Consider the following 23,177-nt stretch of genomic DNA (forward strand, 5'->3'; position numbering starts at 1 on the left):
GGAGCAACACAGAGGCAGTTTTTACTATGGAAATGCAATAGTGGACCCCAAACCATGAAGCAAGATGGTGGTAGAGCTGAAGTTTTCTGACTTTTCTGAGTCCCACATTTTACTGCTTCTCATCTGAGCCACCTCAATATGACAAAAGACCTTGAGCTCAGAATCCCAAATCAGGCGGTGAGACCCAACACTGGGGTAAAAGAAATGGGATTATTCCCCAAAAGGCCAGATGGCAGTCTCGTATGCAGGACTTCTAAGACGCAGGATGGTTCTGCATCCTGAGGCCAGAAGGCAGAGTTCAGCAGTAGACTCCGCTGGGTGATGAAGGAGACCAATAGACCAGTGGAGGGAGCAGGCAGAGTGCCTTTGACCTTCAAGCCTGGAATCAGATCTGTGTTTCTCCATTCCTCGCAGTGCTCACTCTCTGTAATTGTATCTTTGCAATAGTATCTTTGAAGAACATCTTTAACGTTAACTAATTAATGCCCATCTCCTTTATTCGTCCACAAGTGTGCAGAGGTGATGTCTACTTTGCTCATGTCTCTATCACTGGAGCCTAGCCTGGTATACAGTAGGTGCTCAATAAATACACGATAGATGAAAGGAAGAACGTGGGTTGTAATTCTAAGCTGAGAGACTCCAGGCAAACAACTTCTGTGTCTCAATTTCTTCATCCTAAGCTTTAATTTCTTTTCTTTAAGGGCCACACCTGCGGCATATGGAGGTTCTCAGGCTACTGTGGGTTGAATCAGAGCTGCAGGTGCCGGCCTACACCACAGCCACAGCAACCCAGACCCAAGCCATAGCTGTGACCTACAGCACAGCTCACGGCCAGATCCTTAACCCACTGACTGAGGCCAGGGATGAACCTGCATTCTCACGGATACTAGTCGGGTTCTTAACCTGCTGAGCCACAATGGGAACTCCTCAAGCTTCAATTTAAAAGTGGCAATGCCTGTATGCAACTCCCAGCATCCAGTAGGTGCTCCATAAATACTGCCCCCCAGCTTCCTCCTTTTCCCCTCTGCCCCTCCCTCCTGTCTCATGCCACACCATTGTTTGGAGCCATAAAACCCAACCCATGTTGGACTCTCACCTCTCCATCCCCTCCTGGCCAGTCTTTTCCCTCGAGTTGGGGGTCAGGGGGCTAGTATACCCTACATCTGGCTCCAGGAGCCCCCAACCCCAGAGTGTAGGACTGGGGCCTGAGTGGACCTCTGGTCTGGCCAGGTTGTCATTGCCATGGAGACAGTGACAGTCCCCAGCCGCAGGTTCCCTAAGTGACTGGTTACTCTTTAACGTATCCACCCACCTTGGGTGATTAGAAGAATCAATAAGATAACCAGGCGGTGGCAGCTGGCTGCACTCACTGCCTTCCTGGTGGACTGGCTCCCGCTGCCTTTGCGTGTGGGGCCCCGGCTCCTCCATGCCCCCGGGTCTCCGGCTGGGCGGGCTCGGCCATGGTCAGTGTGAACGTGCCCCTCGGGGCTCCGGTGGAGAGTCCCTATGGTAAGTGGGGTCTGCAACTGGGGCTTGGCGGGAAGACTGGACATGGTGAGACCACCATCAAGTTTGAGAGAATATGGGATGCCCCTCTATGTGTTTCCTAGGGGCCCCCAAGACCATCTAGGGGCATCTCCAGAATGGTAGGAAGCCCAGGGGAGGCATGTGACCGGCTTCACTAAACTCCTAAATGGGGGCACGGAGGATCCGGTTTGGGAAGTGCTAGCAGGGGCCGCGGCAGCCCCAGGGTAGGGGCTGGGCTCACTTGCTGGCCCAGGATGCATCCCAGGGGTCCTTCTGAAAGTCTACAAAAGGTGGGGCTGGAAGGCTCGCCCCCACTTCACTGTGGGGAAGCCCGCAGAGAAGCCTGCTGGGCCTCAGGGGCAGAGCTGGCTCCTGGTCTAGGTGGGATGGGAGCTGAGGGGCGAGGGGGCCGGCCTCTCTCACAGCGCCGTCAGCTGAGGATAATTCCGCAAGGGGAAGCCATACAAAGCAACGCCCAGTGCAGGGCGTTGGAAAATGAGAAGGATCTTTGCTGTGTGAAACTTAGATGCTGGGGAAGGAAAGAGTGTGTTACTGATGGGGAAGGGCTGGGACTCTGCTTCTGGGGTAATTCCCAGGCAGGAAGTAACCCGACGTCCTGCAGTGGAGGATGGGTAAATAAAGCACATGCCTCTTTAGGTAGGAATGCTATCCCATTGTTGAAGAAAAAAACCATGCAGAGCTGTGCGCCGAGAGGGAAGGACCTCCAAGTGCATTCTGCGAAAAAAGGAAGCTGAAGAGTGTATAGCATGTTGCATTTCTGATAACAGAACAGATATATGCATATGTATGTACACACACGTTTGTATTTGCATAGAAAATTAGTGGAAGGACATGAAGAGACTGGTCACAGAGTTTTGTTTCTGAGGAGGGAGTTTCAAGAGAATGTTTTGTTTGTTTGTTTGCATATTTTGGATTTTCAAAACTTAGGTGCATTTTTTAAACGGATTTAAATCACACGCATGCGCAGAGCGTGGCCTCTGGAATCCAGTGTTTCTTGGCTCTTGTTCTGTGACTTTAGAGAAATTACTCATCACTTCCGTGCCTTGCTTGCCTTCTCTCTGAGGTGGACATAGGGTGTCTTAGGTGCTTCTTGCATGACTACAGGAAAGCCGGGTGTAAACCCTCTGTGCTACTCACATTGTTGGGACTCCATAAATATGACTTAATATCATCATTAGCTGAGGACAGATGGCCTCAATGAACCAGGGACCGGTCTCCTGACTAGTCCAGGAAAGCTTCTTTCTCTGACCCATCATCTAGCAGCAGTATGTGATTCCGTGGGAATATCAGAACTAAAAACAGCCTGGGGACCTATCCACACACCAGCTGTGTGACCTTGGGCAACTCACTTCCCGTCTTCAAATCTATTTCCTCATCTGTAAAGTGGAGAGAACAACAGGACCTATCTCACAGGGGGCGGTGGTTGGAGGAGATAGCATGGCTAGAGGGCTGGGCATGACTGAGCTGCTACATCCAAGGTTAAAACACAACTGTGAGACCTGGCTGACCCGGTGGCCGGGGGAAGACTCATCATCTCCCAAAAAGTCAGGCGGGGATGGATGCGGGGATGGATGAGTGGATGGATGGACAGGTGGGTGGGTGATGGATGTTCAGTGCCTATAAATTCATGTAATTCTGAAAACAGTTGTTTCGGATAAAAAACATGATTCACTCCAAGGGTAGAAGAGAAAACTAAAGATTGCTTTGAAAAAAATCACCTGACTTTAAGCTGATATAGTCCACTGGTCCTGACCCTTGGGTAGGCAGAGAAAGGAGCGCTCTCGCGGCCAGATTTGCAGGATGCATCACCAACAACAAAAGAACACTGATGTCCTGGGACAGCCAGGCATTTTGTGTGTGTGTGTGTGTGTGTGTGTGTGTGTGTGTGTGTGAGTGAGATACTGGGCAAAAGACCTGGCTTTTTAAATAAACCTGGGTTAGTATTCTGGATCTGCCTTTTTTTCTTTCTTTCTTAAAGCTCTGTGGCTTACACTTCTCTGAGTCTCATCTGTAAATTAAACTAGGGAAGTCTGCTGGGAGGCTCTGGGAAAGATGCGCTTTCTGATTAAAAAAAAAACAATAAGGGCTTTGAGTAAAATCCCTTTTTCTGGGATTTTCAATTGAAATTGGGATAATAAACTCTAAAGGTTGCAATCGCAGAGGTACATTGCTGGGTGAGAAACGCGGTTCATGGCAGAGCCTTAGGAGAGGCGATGGAGGCCAGGGTTGTGGTTAGGATGGCATGAATTAATACACAAGTGCTTGGAATGGCACCTGACACAGAGTAAGCACAAAAAAAATCGCAACCGCGGTCTCAGGTTTTGCAGCCGGTAGGATGGTCTTTAATGAGCTGATCTTTGGTGTGGTGGTAACGGTGAACTCGGCCCTTCCCTGGACTTGCAGGGCATCCATGGCACACTGGACTCTGCTTTGTAGTTCTCATCACTGCTCTGATCAAACTGTCATGTACGTTGTCACGTCTCTCTTCCCCACTAGACTCTAAACTCCATGAGGCCACAGACTTCAATGCTTTGTTCAGCCCTGCATGTCTCACACAGTGACTCACCCAGAATAAGTGCTCAATGCTCACAGAATAAGTGCACAGAATTCACTGTTGGATGAATGAATTGAGGCAGGTTTTAAGGAAGAGCCCTGGAGTTCCCGTCATAGCACAGAGGAAACGAATTTGACTAGGAACCAGGAGGTTGAGGGTTCGATCCCTGGCCCCGCTCAGTGAGTTAAGGATCCGGCATTGCCATAAGCAGTGGTGTAGGTCGAAGATGCAGCTTGGATCTGGCGTTGCTGTGGCTCTGGCATAGGCCGACAGCTATAGCTCCGATTAGACCCCTAGCCTGGGAGCCTCCACATGCTGGGGTGAGGCCCTAAAAAGACAAAATAAAAAAGGAAGAAAGAGCCCTATGACACTGGTCAGCCTTGCCAGCCAGGTCCATGCTCTTCCCTTCCCCCTTCTCTGCCATCCTCACTGTGTTGGCTTTTGGTTGTTGATTTGTCCCATTACAGACCCAAGGTGGCTGTCACAGCATCAGGCATCAGGTTTGCACTTAAGTGTATGAAGCTGGAATGGGTTTTCCTGGAAGCACTTGATTCTCTAAAAGCAAAAATTTCCCAGAAACCTCCCAGCAAGCTTCCTTAATTCAAGAAAAGCTAGGGAGTGTCTAGTGGAAAGAAATGGGAAAGCCAGCACTTTCCCAAGGATGGTCTTTTCTTAGGGTCTGGCCCAATGCTGCTGCAAACCAAATTCGGGTTCTCTTCTGAGAGGTTCCTCAACTTTGACACTATTGATATGTTGGCTTGGATAATTCTTTGCAGTAAGGAGATTGTCCTGCACAACGTGGGATGTTGAGCAGCTTTCCTGGCTTCAACTGAATAGATGCTAGTAGCACACCTCCTGTCAGTTGTGCCCACCGAAAAGGTCTCCTGCCATGTCATAAGGAAGCAGGAATAGCTGTTGGGCAGGATCTGCCACCACTGAGTATAGTGTGGCTCTTGTGTTGTTGCATTTGCTCTGGGTTCTAGCATTTGGTTCAGCAGCAATGAGATGGTGCCTTTAGCCACTGTGAGGATAAGATGCTATAGTGTGTGTATCTCTGTGCTAACATAATTCTTGGCTTTGTTATTTTCCTGCCCTTGTTTTGCCTTTAGCAAGCTTCCACTGATTCTTTATTTTGGCTCTTAGGGAATCTGTTACTTGTATAAGCATCTCAAATCTCCTTGAGGGTGAGGTCTATGTTTGTCTGGTTCTTTTTGTTCGACTCTAGGTTACCACAGGGCCTAGTCCCATGTAGAATTTGATGGAAGTTTATTTAATGAATGAATAAGAAGATGGATGGATGGATGGATGGATGGGATGGATGGAGAAATGTGAATGGATATGGTAAGTGGATGAATGAGTAACTGGAAAGATGCCTGCTTTGACGGATGGATGGATGGACGGATGAAAGAGGTGATGTGTGAGTGGATGGATAAAAAGACAGATGTATGGATGGATGGATGGAGATGGGCTGGGCTGGGACAGCAGTACCTGTAAGGGACAGGGGGTGACTTGGCCACTGGTCAACAATCCTCCTTCAGGGCAATATAACTGCTTCTAAGTGTCAGTTAAGCCTGATTTTTCCTGGGGACATAGGCCTAGTTCCTTTGACTAATGGCATCAGCCTCAAGCCAGATTGGAGGCTGTTGTCAGAGGCAGTTTTGTTAAGTGGCTTTCCCACTTAGAGCTGTGCAATGCCGGGCACTTTGCGCAGATCTCTGATCAGTTTCTTCATCTATCAAATGAACTGTTGTGAGGATTCCATGAGCTCAAGAAGGAGAAAAGGTATCATAAACTATAAAGTGCTTTGTCTCCCTAAAGGGCTGATGAGACCAAAGTTGGGTAAAGCCCCAGAGGCTGGTCATCTGCGGGACTATGTCACACACCAGGCATGGCTGTTCCCACTTTTCATTCCCCAAAATATAGTCTCCCTCACCCTTTCCCACGGTCCACGTCATCTTCTCATCCCACCTCAGCTTGATTTCAGGCCCTATGGTTTAACAGTTTGTAAATCCGGCTGCCTAAGGGAAACTTTCTTCAGCTGACATCTTTGGGGGCGCCACTCCAGACCTGGTGTATCAGAATCTTCTGGGATGATTCCAAGAATCTTTACCTGGTTAAGTTCCTTCAGTGATTTGGGCAGATGGAGGTCAGAAACCATTGCCTTATTTTTGTCCCATTTTATAAAGGGAGGTTGTGGATACCCTGAAGCCTTCTGCATTCATTAATCATTGTTTGCCTGTTCATTTCTTCAACAAGTGACCACTGGGGGCTCATGGTACGCAAGGCATTCTCCTGGGCACTAGGGGATGCAGGAAAATCAAGTACAGCTTCAGGTCTTGGGGAGTATCTGGTCTGGTGGGGTAGACAGACAAAACAGTAACAATCAAAGACAGAATGCTGTGACATGGGTGGATAGGACACTATGGGAGCACAAAGGGACTTTGTGAAGGAGAATGGGTCAGGGACCTCTTGACCCTGGAGGAGTAAACTCGTATCTAAGCTGAAACCTGAAGGCTTAGCAGGAGTCAGCCAGGAGTCAGGGTGGCGGGGGGCTGCAGCAGCTGCACAGGTCCAGAGTCTGGCCATAAACTGCACTAACTTTTAACATTTGCAATTAATTCCATCCTTTACTAAATGTACCTTGGAACTTTTCTGATTATTTCATAGATGATTTATCTTGTTCCTAAAAAGATTATGAGATGCTTAAGTGCAGGAACTATGCTTTCCATTTTTTTCTGACTCATATGCCTCTAGCATAAAGGTGGACCTCTGAAGAGGAAAGAAATTTATTTCCATATAAGCTGCTTCTATATAGTGGGCAGGATGCTGGCTACTGTATAGGTTTTCTCTCTTTTAATCTATGCAATAATGCATCAAGCTGGAAAGTATTATTCCCACGTCTTAAACAGGGAAACTGAGATTCAGAATTGTTAAGTAAGTTTCCCTACATCACCCAGCAAGGGATTAAGATCTAGTCTGTCTGGCATCAAATCTTCATTCTTTTAGCTACACTGTCAGCTCTTACAAATAGCATCCGAGGCTGTAAAACATGCTGGTGAGCAGCTCAGACTCTGGAATCAGACTGTAGGCTCAAGTTGCCACCTACTGGACATGTGGCTTTGGGTGAATTAATTTTCTGTGTCTCAGTTTCTTCATCTGTCAAATGGGGTGATTAATAATAGCATTTATGTTGTTTTATTTTTTGCTTTTTAGGCTGCACCTGTGGCATATGAAGGTTACCAGGCTAGGGGCTGAATCAGAGCTACAGCTGCAGGCCTATGCCACAGCCACAGCAACGTGGCATCTGAGCCACGTCAGCCAACTACACCACAGCTCACGGCAATACCAGATCCATAACCCACTGAGCGAGGCTAGGGATTGAACCCACAACGTCAGGGTTACTAGTCTGAGCCACTATGGGAACTCCCAATAGCATCTACTTTGTAGAGTTGTGAGTATTAAATGAGGTTAGTGTCTGTGAAGTGTTATGTGTCTAGCACTAGAAAGTGCTATGGAAACTTTAAGCACTGCTGTTGTTATTATACCTACTATGTGAGAGAGGCTGAATGCTTCCTATGTGCTAGGTGTTTTTCAGTTGTTGTGGAACAAACAGAAATGAATATGTAACTGGTTCCAGGCTGCAACTGCTTGGCTGGACAAAGCTTAGTTCCAAGCCTTCAGATGCCCTCTTGATGCCTGAGGTCTGTTCTTGGAGGCCTGGCTTGTCTGGAGCAAATGGAGGCATGGAAAGAGGGGGACCAGACCTGCCTTGGCCACAGCCCTGAGAAATGGCTCTGGCCCCAGGCAGCTGCTCGTGACCTCAGTCAAGTTCCTCTCCTACTGGCTTCCTGCCTCTTCTTCTGAGAAATAAAGGCCAGTGCCTGGCTCGTTGCTCATCCTCAATATTCACTGGAGCCCTAGGAGTCAGGAAAGATGCCTGAGGGTTCACTCTGAGGCCAATGGTGGGGGGGGGTGAGGGGCGATATTCAAACAGACCAGGCTCCTAGCCTCCCCGACCCCACAACTCTGGTTCAACCAGAGACTTTTGATCAAAATGTTTAATGAAAGAACTCCACGGTTCAGAAATGTTTAGAGAACCAGAGAACCAGATTAGTGCATTTCAAACTGCAATCTTGACCCATGACCAGGTCAAGCAATTTATCAGGTTGTATCAGTTAGGGCGATACTACCTGTTGGAACAAACGAACCAACCTAAAATGTAAGTTAGAACTTGACTTACCTCTGTCCATAGTCACCCAGGGACCCCAGAAGCAGCCCTGGCCCAGAGTGATATTTATCGTTTCTATTCACATTCTACTGGTCAGAACTAGTCACGTGGCCTGGGCCAAATGCAAAGGACTCTGGATTACGGGGTCCCTAGAGGGCCAGCTGTTTTCCAGGAATAGTTCTAAACCATGGAAGGAGGAATGAATTCGTTGGTACACAGTTAACTACCTCTGCCACGGGCCATGCTCACACATCCTCAGATATGTATAACATATGTAAGTATACAATGTTTTACACTAAATATTCTAATTAAAAGCACAGAGAGATACACAGATAGTGATAAAGCAAATGTGGCAGAAAGCCACCAGTTGGTGAATCTAGATAAAGGATACTTTGGGAGTTCCTGTCATGGCTCAGTGGTTAACGAATCTGCCTAGGAACCATGGGGTTGCAGGTTCGATCCCTGGCTTTGCTCAGTGGGTTAAGGATCTGGCGTTGCCGGGAGCTGTGGTGTAGGCCGATGGCTTGGATCTGGCGTTGTTGTAGCTGTGGTGCAGGCCAGTGGCTACAGCTCTGATTAGACCCCTAGCCTGGGAACGTCCACATGCTGAGGGTGCAGCCCTGGAAAAGACAGAAAGACAAAGAAAAAAAAAAAAAAAAGATACCTTGGTGCTCACTGGATTATTCTTTGCAGCTTTCGTGGGCTTGAAATTTTTTAAGGTAAAATGTTGGGGGACACAAAATTGTTAAAATTTTCTACCTTATGGATAGAATATAATACAAATAGCATATAACTTAAGGGTTTTAAATTATAACTTTATTACAGGAGTTGGCAACCTTTTTCTACGAAAGGCCAGAGAGTAAATATTTTAGGCTTTGCAGGCCAGATGGGATCTGTAGCAATTACTCAGCTCTGCTTTTGTAGCACAAAAGCAGCCACAGACAATAAACATATGAATGTTTCAATAAAACTTTATTTATAAATATGGGCAGTGAGCCAGATTTGGCTCAGGGGGTATAATTTGCTGACTCTTGCATATTGAGAAATACATTGAATATATTTTTTAAAGGCTTTGAAGCACATATTTTTGGTTTTAAGATATATGATTCCTAGAGTACAATTCAACAGTCCTCACTAGAAATCATAGATCTGCAGGGCCCAAGCTATTAGAGACCCCAGATCTGCTAATGTACCCTCACTGTGCTGGGCAAAGTAATTTCAGCACATTTGCTGTTCATATAATCAACTAATTTCTTTCACTTCTTGCCTTATCTTTGAATCATAAATCACAAATAGACTATTAAAATTTTACCAAGACAAGCACTGTTTTTTGTTGCTGTTTTTTTGTTTCTTTTTTTGTCTTTTTGCCTTTTCTAGGGCCGCTCCTGCAGCATATGGAGGTTCCCAGGCTAGGGGTTGAATCAGAGCTGTAGCTGCCGGCCTATGCCAGAGCCACAGCAACTTGGGATCCGAGCCATGTCTTCGACCTACAATGCTGGATCCTTAATCCACTGAGCAAGGCCAGGGATCGAACCCGCAACCTCATGGTTCCTAGTCAGATTCGTTAACCACTGAGCCATGACGGGAACTCCAGACAAGCACGTTTTTACGTGAAGTAAAACAGAATAGAAAACATCCTGGTACATCTCATGTAGTCAGAGTAAATTTTGCATGTGAAACTTTTGTTCATTCTATATGCTTATGGATGTGTGTGAGGTTGTGACGATACCAACAATTTAGAGATCACGTACTAGGGCTGTACACATATTAACACCTTATCTTCACAATGACCCTGTGAGGTAGGGGGGCTCTTATTTATACCCTTTTATAGATGAGGAAATGGAGGCACAGAGAAATTGAGTCACTCAGTGAAAGTAACAAACGCATTAAGAGGTGATGAAGGTTCCTACCCAGGCAGGCTCCGGAGTCTATGTTTTGACTACAATTTTTATTGCCACCGTATATAAAGTATGTGACATGAAATGTATTACTTACTGAGGGTCATGGTCAAAAGGGTTTAAAAGCCACTGGACAGAATGTTCCCAAAGGTTCTTTACAGACCTAAAAATAGATTACTTTTCCTTAAGTATCCCCACAGGGAACAAGGACTGATTTTGGGTAGTCCATGGAAAAACAACTTTTAAATCTTATTGAATGTATTTTACTGTGGGTTAGAAAAAAATTATAACTAGCATATTCAAGCACTAATATAAAATATCCTTAAAAATTAATGTATGTCTTCAAAAGAAAGAAAATTAGCAAGTAAATAATTACAAAAAATTAAGATACAGATGGTGGGCAAATATGATAAAGATCACAAAGAGGAATGCAAATGCCTGGGGCTCTAGAGTCAAATACTGAACTTGGCATCAGAAGACAGAGATTTGGGTCCTGACATACTCATTCTCCAACTCTGGTTTATTTTATCTCTTATATAGTACTTATGATGGGCCAGGCACTGTTCTAAATACTTCACAAAAGTTACTTCCTTTTGGGAGTTCCCGTAGTGGCTCAGTGGTTAATGAACCCGACTGGTAACCATGAGGTTGTGGGTTCGATCCCTGGCCTTGCTCTGTGGGTTAAGGATCCGGCATTGCCGTGAGCTGTGGTGTAGGTCACAGACGTGCCTCAGATTCTGAGTTGCTGTGGCTCTGTCGTAGGCCGGTGGCTACAGCTCCAATCAGACCCCTAGCCGGGAACTTCCATATGCCTCAGGAGTGGCCCTAGAAAAGGCAAAAAGACCAAAAAACAAAACAAACAAAAAAATTACTTCCTTTAATCCTTACAACTGCCCACTGAGTAGGTGTTGTCATCATATACATTTCTCAGAAGAGGTAAGGAAGAGGTTAAATAACCTACACATAGACCCGGGCATTGTATTAGTAAGGACAATACTAGCTGGCATAATAAACAAACTCCAAATGTAAGATAGACGAGTTTATCTCCTTCACAGAGGGACCCTGGCTCCTTCCGTCTTGGCTGGAAGTTGGGTTTTATTTTAACCACCCCACTGTGATAGGTGGCTTTTCCTTTATCGCTCTGGGCTCCAGGTCCTCCTCAGAAAATACTGTGAATAATGCTGGGTCTGATCACCTCTCCAGATCTAGGGAATGGGTACAATGCTTTTCTATAAATGCAACCAATTCCAGTGGATTTCAAGTGGCAGCAGCATTGTCATGTTGGCTAACACCTACCTACCTTGTAGGGTTACTGTAAAGGTGGAGATACCGCATGGAGAGGCCTTGGTTCATGCACGGACTCCATCAGCTGTGAACAGGGGTAATAATACTGTGGTTAGGCAAATGAAACGATGAATATCAGCTTATCTCCAAATTAGAAAATAGTTCATAGCATCTTTCCTATTAGCAAATTAACCCATTACACCTAAGACTGAAAAAAATCAAGAAGTAGCAGTATAAGCACGCTATTTAGAAATATAGAGGAAAACACTGGGAGGGGGAAAAATGCAGCTATAGTAGCTGCTAGTGGTTGCTGCTGAGTAATGGGAATCAGGTTCAGCAAAGAGTGGGTGGGCAACTGCCACTATTTATTATCTGCTTTGTAGAAGTATTTGATTTTTTCAATTGTGTACTTACATAGCTTTGATAAAATTTTTTTTCCAAAGCTCTTAAAAAGGAAAAGGGAATAACTAAACACCATTTAATTAAATAAACACCGGTTCAACACTCTCAACTGTACTTGAAAATGAGAGTCCTGGGATAGAAAGCAACAGAGAGACAAGGCAGAGTTATAAGTTAGAGGAGAAGTTCAGGACACAATTGCACTTAAAATCCCTGCCCCAGGGCCTTTGTACTTGCTGTTCCTTCTGCCAGGAACACCCTTCCTCCAGATGTTCCAGTAACTGATTTCTTCGCTTCGTTTGGTTCTGCTCAGATGTTCCCCACTCAGAAGGGCCTTCCTTGACCACCCAATCTAAGACTGCCCCTCCTCCAGCCATGGCTATCCATCCTATTATCCTCTCCAGCTCTGGAATTGTGAATTCACTGATCTGTTTATCATCTGTCTCTTCCACTACAATGTGAGTTCCATCAGAGCAGAGAATCTGGCCGTCTTGCTATATCCTCAGCACACAGAATGGTGCTTGGCACACAGTAGGCGCTCCATAAATATTTGTGGAATGAGCAAATACAGAGGGGACAGCTGAGTCAGTCCACTGAGGGGCAGGATGGGCCAATGACGTGGGGAGGAAGCTGTAGCCTCTGCCTGGGCCCTGCCCTGGGTAAACAGTCCTCCCTCTACACAGACAGCCACTGTTTGACAACTGTCTGCCACGGGACTGGCCAGGCCTGGGCCGTCACACGGCCAAGGCCCTTGGATTCCCTGGGACAAGCAGCAGAGGCAGCCACACCTCAGAGAGCACTTGTGAAGGAACAGGTCGAAAAGTTATCCAAACAGGCGTGAGGAAAGGAGGAGGAGGTGGTGAGACACAGAGAGCAGTTGGCCCTTCCCTGGCCGGAGCCCGGAGGGGCTGGAGGAAGGCCCTGGCCCACAGAGCGGGCAGCTTTGCCGGCCAGGCCTGGCCTCCGGAACCCAACTCTGGTCCTGGTCGGGTGCTGGCTTGTAGAGGGACCTCAGGCATTTGCCACCTCTGGGCCTCAGTTTCCTCTCCTCTCAGTCAAGAGACTGTGGGTTCATCAGTGGTTTTCAAACTTAAAAAAAAAAAAAAATGGCAGTGGCATTTCTTCAAACCAGATCTTACTGAAAGTCGGTTCTCAGGAGGGACACAACAGGCACACCTGGGCTGAAGAAAGGGGTGGGTACAGGATGCTGCCCACCCCACAGCCCCTGGCCCTTCAAAGTAGCCCCAGGGTGAAAACCACCAGGCTCCTGGGTTCTGAGGTTCTTCAGCAAAAGTCTTAGAATTAAACCTAGACCCAGGTTCAAGCCTCACAGGGGGATCTTAGGCAGTCACTCCCCCTTTCTGAGCCTTGGTTTCCCATCTCTAAATCTGCCATCATAAATAGTACTTCCTTCATGGCGTCAAATTTTCAGCAAAGAACCTGGCACCTAGTAAATTCTCAATAAGAATAGTGAAAAATCAATATTGGTTATTAGAGGAAGTAGCAAAAATGACCCAAAGAGCCAGTTCTTTGTCTTTGCTGTGAGTTGGGAAAATATTTAACCACTCTGAACCTCAGTTTCCTCCTCTAAAGGAAACAGTTTCTTTCCTTAGTTTCCTCTAAAACACAGCCAAGAGTTTAAAGGAGATCAGAGGTTGAGACCCAGACCACTCAGTTTTGCTTTTAAATTAAATTTAATTGGAGTTCCCACTGTGGCTCAGTGGGTTAAGAACCTGACTAGTATCTATGAAGATGCAGGTTCAATCCCTGGCCTTACTCAGTGGGTTAAAGGATCCGGTGTTGCCACAAGCTGTGGTAGAGGTTGTGGATGTGGGAAGGATCTGGCACTGCTGTGGCTGTGGCCAGCAGCTGTGGCTCCAATATGACCCCTAGCCTGGGAACCTCCATATGCTGTGGGTGCAGTCCTAAAAAAAAAAAAAAAAGACACACACACAAACCACTTCAATTGACTGTTAACCTTTAAAAATCCCAATTTCCAGCCTCTTTCAAAGAGTCAGAAGTTCTAGCAACACTGACCCCTCCCATACCCATGAGACAAAAGGTCACTGGAGTTAATTTAGACTGGGCATGCTTTCCTCTAACTTGCCACAGTCTCCACCATTCCTTAGTGTTCTCCACTAATGTTAGATTAATAGATATAGACCATATGTTTGCTGTGTTAATTTTCTTATAGGAAACAGTGAAATTTGCTTACACTTTCTCTGTTTTATATACCTCTATTATCTATTTGGGCATTGAGGGCACTTGAGTTTAGGACCCCTGATTGCTAAAACCAAGAGAAAGCTCATTATTTGTGCACACGATTTCCTATTTCATAGATTTACTTTTTTTTTTTTTCTTTTTACTGCCACACCTGCAGCATATGGAAGTTCCTGGGCTAGGGGTCAAATCGGAGTTGCCACTACAGGCCTATGCCACAACCACAGCAATGCCAGATCTGAGCTGCATCTGTGACCTATGCCTCTGCTTGCAGCAACACAGGGTCCTTCACCCACTGAGCGAGGCCAGGGATCAAACCCGCAACCTCATGGACACTGTATCAGGTTCTTATCCCACTGAACCACAACGGGAACTCCTAGATTTGTTTTTAAATGTGACTACTAGGACATTTTAAATGGCACATGTGGTTCACATTCTATTTCTGTTGGACACTGCAGCTCTAGCCCCTTGGATTCTACAGCAATGATCAAGTTCACTGCTAACTCATCCTGCCTCTGTTTCCCATTCGGACTAGACCAGTTCTAGCCAAACATCTTGGGCTGGTGTCCCGACCTGGGTCTCTTCTCCAGTTCACAGTTATCTCTGGTGTCCCCACCCTTGTTGCCTGCCTGTCAGGAGGCCCAGGCTCTAGAACTCAAGACCTGTCTTCTAGAATTCTACACTGGGAAACCTCACCTCCCAGCCCTCATCTGGCAGCCATTGTGTTTTCTTTATCAGACGTTCACATAAAACAATAGTCAATTTGAAAGTTAATTACACACTCATTCTTCTGTCTCCAGCCTGTGAATTTACCCCCCAATCCTATGATTTGGGGGGTGGAGTTGGGGTGGGGAGAGGATTAATTTTTTTTTCCCCTTCTCAGGGCAAGTCATAATTTTTCTAGAGATAAGGTAGACTGAGTTTGGGGAAGTGACACAGGTCCTTCCACAGTGAAGGTGCTGACTTTTTTGGAGGAGATTAATATCCTCCCATTGCTCCTCTGAGAGGAGAGGATTCTGAATGACTTCAGGAGCCAAGAGGAAAGGGAATCTTGTAGTGTTGAAGGGAGGGAGGCCTTATCTGGTAGTGGCTGGGAATTTGTGCTGCAGAGTCAGAAAGACTTGGGTTAGAGCTCGGCAAGCTGTGTGACCTTGGACAGGTGACTTTACCTCTCTGACCCTCAGTCTCCTCATCTATAAACTGAAGGTAAGAACAATTTTATTCTAGCACAGACTTTGGACATATGTATTCCGTAAATGCTGGCAAGCATCATATCTTTCGAAAAAGGGCCTCCGTCGGCAGGTGGAGTCAATTGAATTCTTTTTCATTTCACTGCTGGGCATTTTTGTAATTATTCTACCATGAGCCTGCTGCAGTTAAGTCATTAAAAATTAACTGAGGGAAGACGAATAAAATTGAGTGGAAATGTCATCCATCCTAAGTCTGGGCTCCAAAGAAGGGGTTTTTGAGCTGGAAACAGGTAAGAGGTCTTGGAGTCGAAACTTCACACACCCATTTAATAAACATCTTAATTAACTGAGGCCCCGAGAGGAAAGATGATTTGGCCAAAGTCATCCAGCAAGTGAGTGGCAGAGCCAGGACTAGAATGCTGACAGTGAGGATTGGAAGGCAACTTGGAGGTGACTAGGTCAGCCTTTCCCAAGGCAAGGCAACTCAGACAAGAAGGATTCTATTCTGCAATGTCTGAAAAATGCTGGACTGGGAATTCCTGTTTTGGCTCAGTGGGTTAAGAACCCAACTAGTGCCCATGAGGATGTGGGTTCGATCCCTGGCCTCGCCCAGTGGGTTAAGGATTGCTACAAGCTGTGGCATAGGTCACAGATGCGGCTCGGATCCAGTGTTGCTGCGACTGTGGCCTAGGCCTGCAACTGCAGCTCCAATTCAACCCTGAGCCTGGGAACCTCTATATGCTGCAGGCACTGCCGTCAAAAGAAAAGAAGGAAGGAAGAAGGAAGGAGGGAGGGAGGAAGGGAGGAAGAAAAAAGAAAGATAAGAAAAATGCTGGACTAAAGAAAGGTGTATAAATTTCATTATCAGAGAACTCCTCAGAGCTCCTGACACAGGACGATGCCTTGGGCACTCACTCCAAGAGAGGCCTCTCATGTGTTCATATAGGGGCATCACAGAGCCCCCTGAAAGCATGAACACCCATTAAAGCACTCCCTGCCCCTAAACAAAGGAATCCTACAGCTTCTTACAATCCTAGATATAAGAAAAAAAAATTGTATAGATATTTTTTCTTTTATTTTTTACTTTTTGTCTTCTTAGGGCCTCACGCATGGCATATGGAACTTCCCAGGCTAGGGCTCGAATCAGAGCTGTAGCTGCCTGTCTACACCACAGCCACAGCAATGCAGGATTCAAACTGCACCTGTGACCTACACCACAGCTCACGGCAACGCCAGATCCTTAACCCACTGAATGAGGCCAGGGATCGAACCCACAACCTCATGGTTTCTAGTCGATTCATTTCTGCTGTGTCACAACGGGAACTCCCTTAGATGTTTTAAATAGCATGATTTTTAAAATTATGTTACTGATTGTCTTGCTGGTATTTAGAAAGACAGTTAATTTTTTTTTCACCATCTCCTTTAAAAATATTAATGCAATATTGCAAATGAACTATAGTTCATTAAAAAATGTTAAAATGTATCATGTTTCCTAATATTACAGCAAAGCAGAGAGACTAATACCCTGAACACTGATGTATCCAACACTTGGTTTTGTCAAATCCTACATGCAGGACCATATTTTCACTAGGTTCATTTCTTTGTTTGTTTTAATGAGAAATGAAACATTCCACTTAGACTTGAACCCCCACTTGTACTCCTCCCTGATGCCATTGCTCTGTCACCCTTCTCAGAGGTGATCCCCCCCATAAACATTTGCTGTTGCTCTTTGCTAGCCATGTTTTTATACTTTTATTCTACATAAACTAGATATAATATGATTTTGCATGTCTGAAAAACTTATTCAAATCTCATGTGTCCTTCAGCAACTTCCTTTTATTTTTGGGACAAGCCACACTAGGGCACTCATTTAAAAAGCTGTCAATGGGAGTTCCTGTCGTGGCTCAGTGGTTAAGAATCCGACTAGGAAGCATGAGGTTTCAGGTTCGATCCCTGGCCTTGCTCAGTGGGTTAGGATCTGGCGTTGCCGGGAGCTGTGGTGTAGGTCACAGACGCGGCTCGGATCTGGTGTTGCTGTGGCTGTGGCGTAGGCTGGCGGCTACAGCTCCGATTCGACCCCCAGCCTGGGAACCTCCATATGCCGCGGGAGCGGCCCAAGAAATGGCAAAAAGACAAAAAAAAAATAATAATAATAAAATAAAATAAAAAGCTGTCAATGAACATCCCAAGGATATTCATTCCAGTTTTGGCCAATGGAGGTGTTTCTGATTTTTCACTATTTTAAACACTGCTACAAAGAACATTCATATACCTGTGGGTGAGAGTGTCTCTGGGATAATGTGCAGGACTGGAATTTCCGGATCTCAGATGACGGGCGTCTTCGCTTTGATGAGTTATTGGCACATGGCTCTATCTTGCCCACCAACCACCACTTCATCAGGAGCGTCTAGTTCTGGTTGCTCCACATTTTCATCTGCATTTGACTCTGAAAGATGATGAATGGAAAATGAGAATTTGCATTTCCCCACATTGCTAGAGAGAGATGAGTTCCTTTTTCCATTTGAATTTCCTCTGTGAGTATGCGTGTTCATATTCTTTGCCCATTCTGCTACTGCATTATTTATCTTAACAATTTGAAGGAATTATTTATTCTTGATACAGATCCTTTTCTCATTTTATTAGTGGAATATACCTTTAATCAGTCTGGGGCTTGCCTTTTCAGTCTCTTTAGAATATCTTTTGTTGTATAGAAGTTTACAAATTATAAATAAGGTCATTACATTTAGTAAACTTTTCCTTTCTGCTTTATGATTTTTGCTTCTTTTAGGGCCCTGAAAGCATAAAGATATTAGGCTAAATGTTTTCTATAATTTGTAAAGTTTTATTCCTCATGCATAGGTCTTTATTCCATAGGAACTGATTTTTGTGGAATAAAAGAGAGATGCCATTACATTTTTCTTCATATGGATTACCAACTGGCCCAAACCATTTACTGACTAGGACATCCTTTCTTGACTGATATGTAATATCATCACTTTTTTTTTTTTTTTTTTTTTTTGCTTTTTAGAGCCACCCCTGCAGCATATGGAGGTTCCCAAGCTAGGGGTCAAATGGGAGCTACAGCTGATGGCCTATGCCAGGGCCACAGCAACACAGGATCTGAGCTGTGTCTGCGACCTACACCACAGCCTACAGTGACGCTGGATCCTTTACCCACTGAGCAAGGCCAGGGATCTAACCCGCAACCTCATGGTTACTTGTCAGATTCCTTTCCACTGTGCCACAATGGGAACTCCTTGTCTCCTCCCATTTTCAAACACATGTAGATCTTTTTCTAGGCTCTCTATACTGTTCTACTTATCTCTAGTAGCTACATTGAAACAATGAAAAGAAAATAGGAAAGGGAATCATTTAATTTTTTTTTTTTTTCCAGGGCTGCACCAGTGCATATGGAAGATCCCAGGCTAGGGGTTGAATTGGAGCTGTAGCTGCCAGGCTACACCACAGCCACAGCAACGCCGGGTCCCTGACCCATTGAGTGAGGCCAGGGATGGAACCCACATCCTCATGGATACTAGTTGGGTTTGTAACCCACAGAGCCACCACGGGAACTCCTATAACATTTAATTTTTTAAAAGTCTAAAAGGATTTCCCGCTATGGTACAGTGGGTTAAGAATCCAGCATTGTCTCTGTGGCGGCTCAGGTTGCTGTTGAGGCTCACGTTGATGCAGCTGTGGCGTAGGTGGCAGCTGAGGCTTAAATGCCATCCCATCCTGGGAACTTCCATATGCTTTGGGTGTGGCCAAAAAAAAAAAAAAAGGAAATAGTTAAAATTATTTAATAATATTTTATTCAACCTACTATAGCTGAAATACTATTTCAGTATCAATAAAAATAATTCATGAGCTATTTTTCTTCTTTTATATACTAGGTCTTCAAAATACAATGTGGATTTTACACTTACAGCACATCTCAGTTTGAACTAGCCATGTTTCAAATGCTTAATTGCCACCCGCAGCTAGTGATTACAACACTAGACAGTGAAATTATAATTTTATGTATTAGAGAGCATGTCCTCCTATTATAATTTTTAAAAAACTGTTCTTTTTTCTCATTTACATACATTTTAAGATGAGACTGAACAGGACAGAACGAGTTTAGAGGCCAATGGCCAATTTGTCTCCACTGAATTTCACTAAAGGAAACTCCATATTTCAGTTGCTTGCAATTTTCCAAGTACTGTGCTAAGTGGCTTTGTGCTGTTGATCTTCTAATTGAAATTACATTGAATGTATTGGCTAATTTGGGAAGAACTCTCATCTCTGCATAATGAATCTGACAACCTAAGACAGCAAAATAGCCAGTTATTTTTACCAGCAAAACTGGGTTTATTTGGGAGCACCAAAGAAATGCAATTTAGGACAAGCAACGACGGCAAACCTCATGCAAGTTTGAGAAAGCAAAGGAGAGAGAACTCTTTTATAGAGGAGAGCGGGAAGCTGGGATGAGCTGCTATAAACAGTCCATCAGAGGAAACTGGGAGTTTGAAGCACAGTGATTTTTCATTAGCTGAGTTATTGGCTTAGCTGTTGCCAAGCAAGTAGAAAATCCTTCTTCCTCCTGCTGCCAATAGTAAGATAGCGTCGCTTCCTTCCAGAGATGTAAGGTATAGGTCTTCCTGTTGGGATATGTACTGACATCCAGTAGCACATGCATGACAGCTCCCCCTTCTGGGCTTCTGACTTCATTTTAATGAAGTTTCCCTGGATTAATTTTCAGAAAGCCTTCTTTCTGAACATGGTACATTTATATAGGTCTTCATTTATATAGGTTGGCTTATGTTTTTTCAAAATAAGGTTAGCCAATTTTAATACATAAAGGTCTTTTGTTAGATTATCCTAGAAGGAGTTCCCGTCGTGGTTCAGTGGTTAATGAATCCGACTAGGAACCATGAGGTTGTGGGTTCGATCCCTGGCTTTGCTCAGTGGGTTAAGGATCCGGCATTGTCATGAGCTGTGGTGTAGGTCACAGACGAGGCTCGGATCCCGCGTTGCTGTGGCTCTGGTGTAGGCCGGCGCTACAGCTCCGATTAGACCCCTAGCCTGGGAACTTCCATATGCCGCGGGAGCAGCCCTGAAACAAAAAGGCAAAAAGACAAGAAAAAAAAAATTATCCTAGCAATAACTGCTGTTGCTATCATAAGTAATTGGGGGGAGGAACAATGCCTCACCTGCAGCATAAAGTTCCTAGGCTAGGGGTCTAATTGGAGCTGCAGCTGCCAGCCTACGCCACAGCCACAGCAATGTGGGATCTGAGCTGCTTCTGCGACCTATACCACAGCTCACCCCAATGCCAGATCCTTAACCCACCGAGCGAGGCCTGAGATGGAACTCATATCCCCATGGATACTACTTGGGTTTGTAACCTGCTGAGCTACAATGGGAACTCCCTTAATTTCTTAACTTATTGTATTGCTTGGGTCTCTAGTAAAATATCAAACAGAAGCAGTAATAATGGGTATTTCAAATAGGGTTTAGTCTGCCTATGAGTAGCTGAGATGTAAAATAGCAGTAGTTTATACAAGATAGATTATTCCTCAGTTTTATAAAGGTCCAGGGGTAGGCAACCTAAGGTTAGGATGGTGGCTCTTCTCCAAGGCAGTGCTTAGGAACCCAGGTTCCTTCTACCTCTGTGAGGGCCTCATCCTCATGGTTCAAGGTGGCTGCCAGAGCTCCAACCACACAGCCATGTTACTAGCAGAAAGATGGAGCAAGCAACAAAGAAGAAAAAGGAGTGAAAGTCAAGTTCCCTCTTCTAGCTTTTCTTTCAAGAAAAGTTCCTGGAAGCTGCCACATTACATTTCTGATTATACTTCATTGGCTAGGACATAGTCACGTGGTCTCACTTAGCCTTTTTTTTTTTTTTTTTAATGGCCACACCTGCAGCATATGGACGTTCCCAGGTCAGGGATTGAATCTGAGCTGCGGCAATGCTGGATCCTTACCCCACTGCGCCACAGCAGGAACTCCTAGCCTCACTTAGCTTTATGGGAAGCTTGAAATAAGTCTTTTGAGGGGGCATCCATGTGCTCAAATGAAAATTGGAGGTTCTATTACAAAGGAAGACAGGAAGACTACATAATACAGGACAAACTGCAGCCTCTGCCACAGTGGGCAACCTTGTTGCTACACTGCCCCTTCCTCTTCTCCAACAATCAGCCCAGAATTCTTTTGGATCTTTCAGTTATTCTCTAAAGGGTATGGTGAGTGTTTCTATTAAACTTCGATTCAAACACAACTTTTCATGTATGGTTCATGTATCCCAGTGGGCTTCCTAGCTCCTTGGACTGGAGCACTCCATCTTTTTTTTTTTTTTTTTTTTAGGGCTGCACCTGCGGCATATGGAAATTCCCAGGGTAAGGGTCGAATTGGAGCTGCATCTGCCAGGCTACACCCACAGCTACAGCAACACGGGATCTGAGTCACATCTGCAATCTACACCACAGCTCAAGGCAACACTGGATCCCCGACCCACTGAGCGAGGCCAGGGATAAAACTTACATCCTGATGGCTACTGATTGGGTTCATTACTGCTGGGCCACAACAGGAACTCCATTGTTTTGTTTTTTTCCTACAGCACTAGGTCTTCACTAATGGCACGTGGGGCTGGGTTAGAGGTTCAGGCAGCTGCTTCCAAGTGAAACCTCTAGAACTTCATCATGTCACCTGCTGCTGAGGCATTCTCCTGCCCATCCACACTGTCCAGGTGACTTATTTTTGGCCAACACCGAGGATTTTTCTTTCTTCTTCATTGAGTTCAAACATTTCTCCAAACCCACCTGATCTTGATCCTGCCATTAGTTTATTGTCAACCCCTGTGCAGGTACTCCGTGCCAGGCAGAATTCTAAGCCTTTTCTCTGTATTGACAGAAATAACCCCACAGCAACCCAAAGACATACACGTCATTGTCATCCCTATTTTGCAAATGAGGAAGCAGTCACAGAACAGTTAAGGAACTCGACAAAGGTCACACAGCCAGTCCAGGGCAGAACCAGAATTCAAGCCCAGAAAGTCAGAATTGGTGCTCTCCAGCCTCCATACGGGGCTTCCTCTAAACATCTGATGATCTCAGTCAGCTTTGGGCGCCCAAAAGATTGACACACAGAACTGTCCTCCTCTTTTTTTTTAAGCAAAGAGAGAAGAGACCCAGGGCCCAGAGGCTTGAAAGGCAACAGTATTAATTCAGAACATAAATAGTTTATTTTATTCTGCTTATTTTCCCCTTGCTTTCTACTTATGACACTGGTGTTTGATTTGGAGGTAATAACGTTCCTTTTACATTAAATCTAAGTAAAAATAAGTGAGTTGATGTCAGTAAAATGTTAAGTAATAGAACAGGTGGTTTTCAGATACGCTGAAAATCATCATGGTCACAGGAAAGTCAGTGAAGCCTTGAAAAGACCACACTCAGTCATGTCAGGAAAGGCAACGCTGCAATTAAAAAAAAAAAAAAAAAAAAAAAAAAGGCTCAAGTCTTAATGGCTTAACTCAATGGTTATTTATCCCTCACTTACCCTACTAACATGAGTCGGCTTGTCCCTGTGCTTGTCCTCATGACTGCAGATTTCCCTTTGCTTCCATACCAGCCACGGCACTGACTCTAAAGCTTCCGCCCAGGTGTGATGCCGATTGTTTCTGATCACATTTCATTGGCTGAGACCAGTCACATGGTCACATTTAACTTCAAAGGCAGCAAGAAAGGGTAATCTTGCCAGGTGCCTGAAAAGAGGGAGAAGGAAAAGTCAGCCCACAGGTAGATTATGAGTCAAGGAGCCTGAAAGATGGGTCTGGAAAGCTCTGTCTGACCACTAAAGCCAACCCTCCCAAGCGGCCT

General features: G+C 45.2%; 1 protein-coding gene and 1 long non-coding RNA gene across 11 annotated transcripts in view; one reads left to right on the plus strand and one right to left on the minus strand.

Moving 5' to 3' along the window:
* LOC102159476 overlaps positions 1-23,177 on the minus strand; it is a 48,631-nt gene that overhangs the window by 14,408 nt on the left and 11,046 nt on the right. For 3 of the 9 annotated variants that reach the window (XR_001302151.2, XR_308806.3, XR_001302150.2), the window contains 3 exons: positions 22,858-23,062; positions 17,594-17,767; positions 10,264-11,597 (listed from right to left, as the gene is read on the minus strand). This is a non-coding gene — a long non-coding RNA (uncharacterized LOC102159476). Of the gene's footprint in view, positions 1-2,243; positions 2,263-2,283; positions 6,455-10,263; positions 11,598-17,593; positions 17,768-22,857; positions 23,063-23,177 lie in introns of those variants that run through there. The other 6 variants (XR_002340079.1, XR_001302153.2, XR_002340077.1 and 3 more) reach the window with 4 other exon arrangements.
* Positions 1,360-23,177, plus strand: part of HNF4A (hepatocyte nuclear factor 4 alpha) — a 63,734-nt gene continuing 41,916 nt past the window's right edge. For both annotated transcript variants that reach the window (XM_021077331.1, XM_005672953.3), the window contains exon 1: positions 1,360-1,509. In XM_021077331.1, the coding sequence (XP_020932990.1) occupies positions 1,461-1,509 (49 nt within the window). In that variant the 5' untranslated portion in view covers positions 1,360-1,460. The remainder of the gene's footprint in view (positions 1,510-23,177) is intronic.

Source organism: Sus scrofa, chromosome 17 (genome assembly GCF_000003025.6).
Source record: "Sus scrofa isolate TJ Tabasco breed Duroc chromosome 17, Sscrofa11.1, whole genome shotgun sequence".
NCBI lineage: Eukaryota > Metazoa > Chordata > Mammalia > Artiodactyla > Suidae > Sus > Sus scrofa.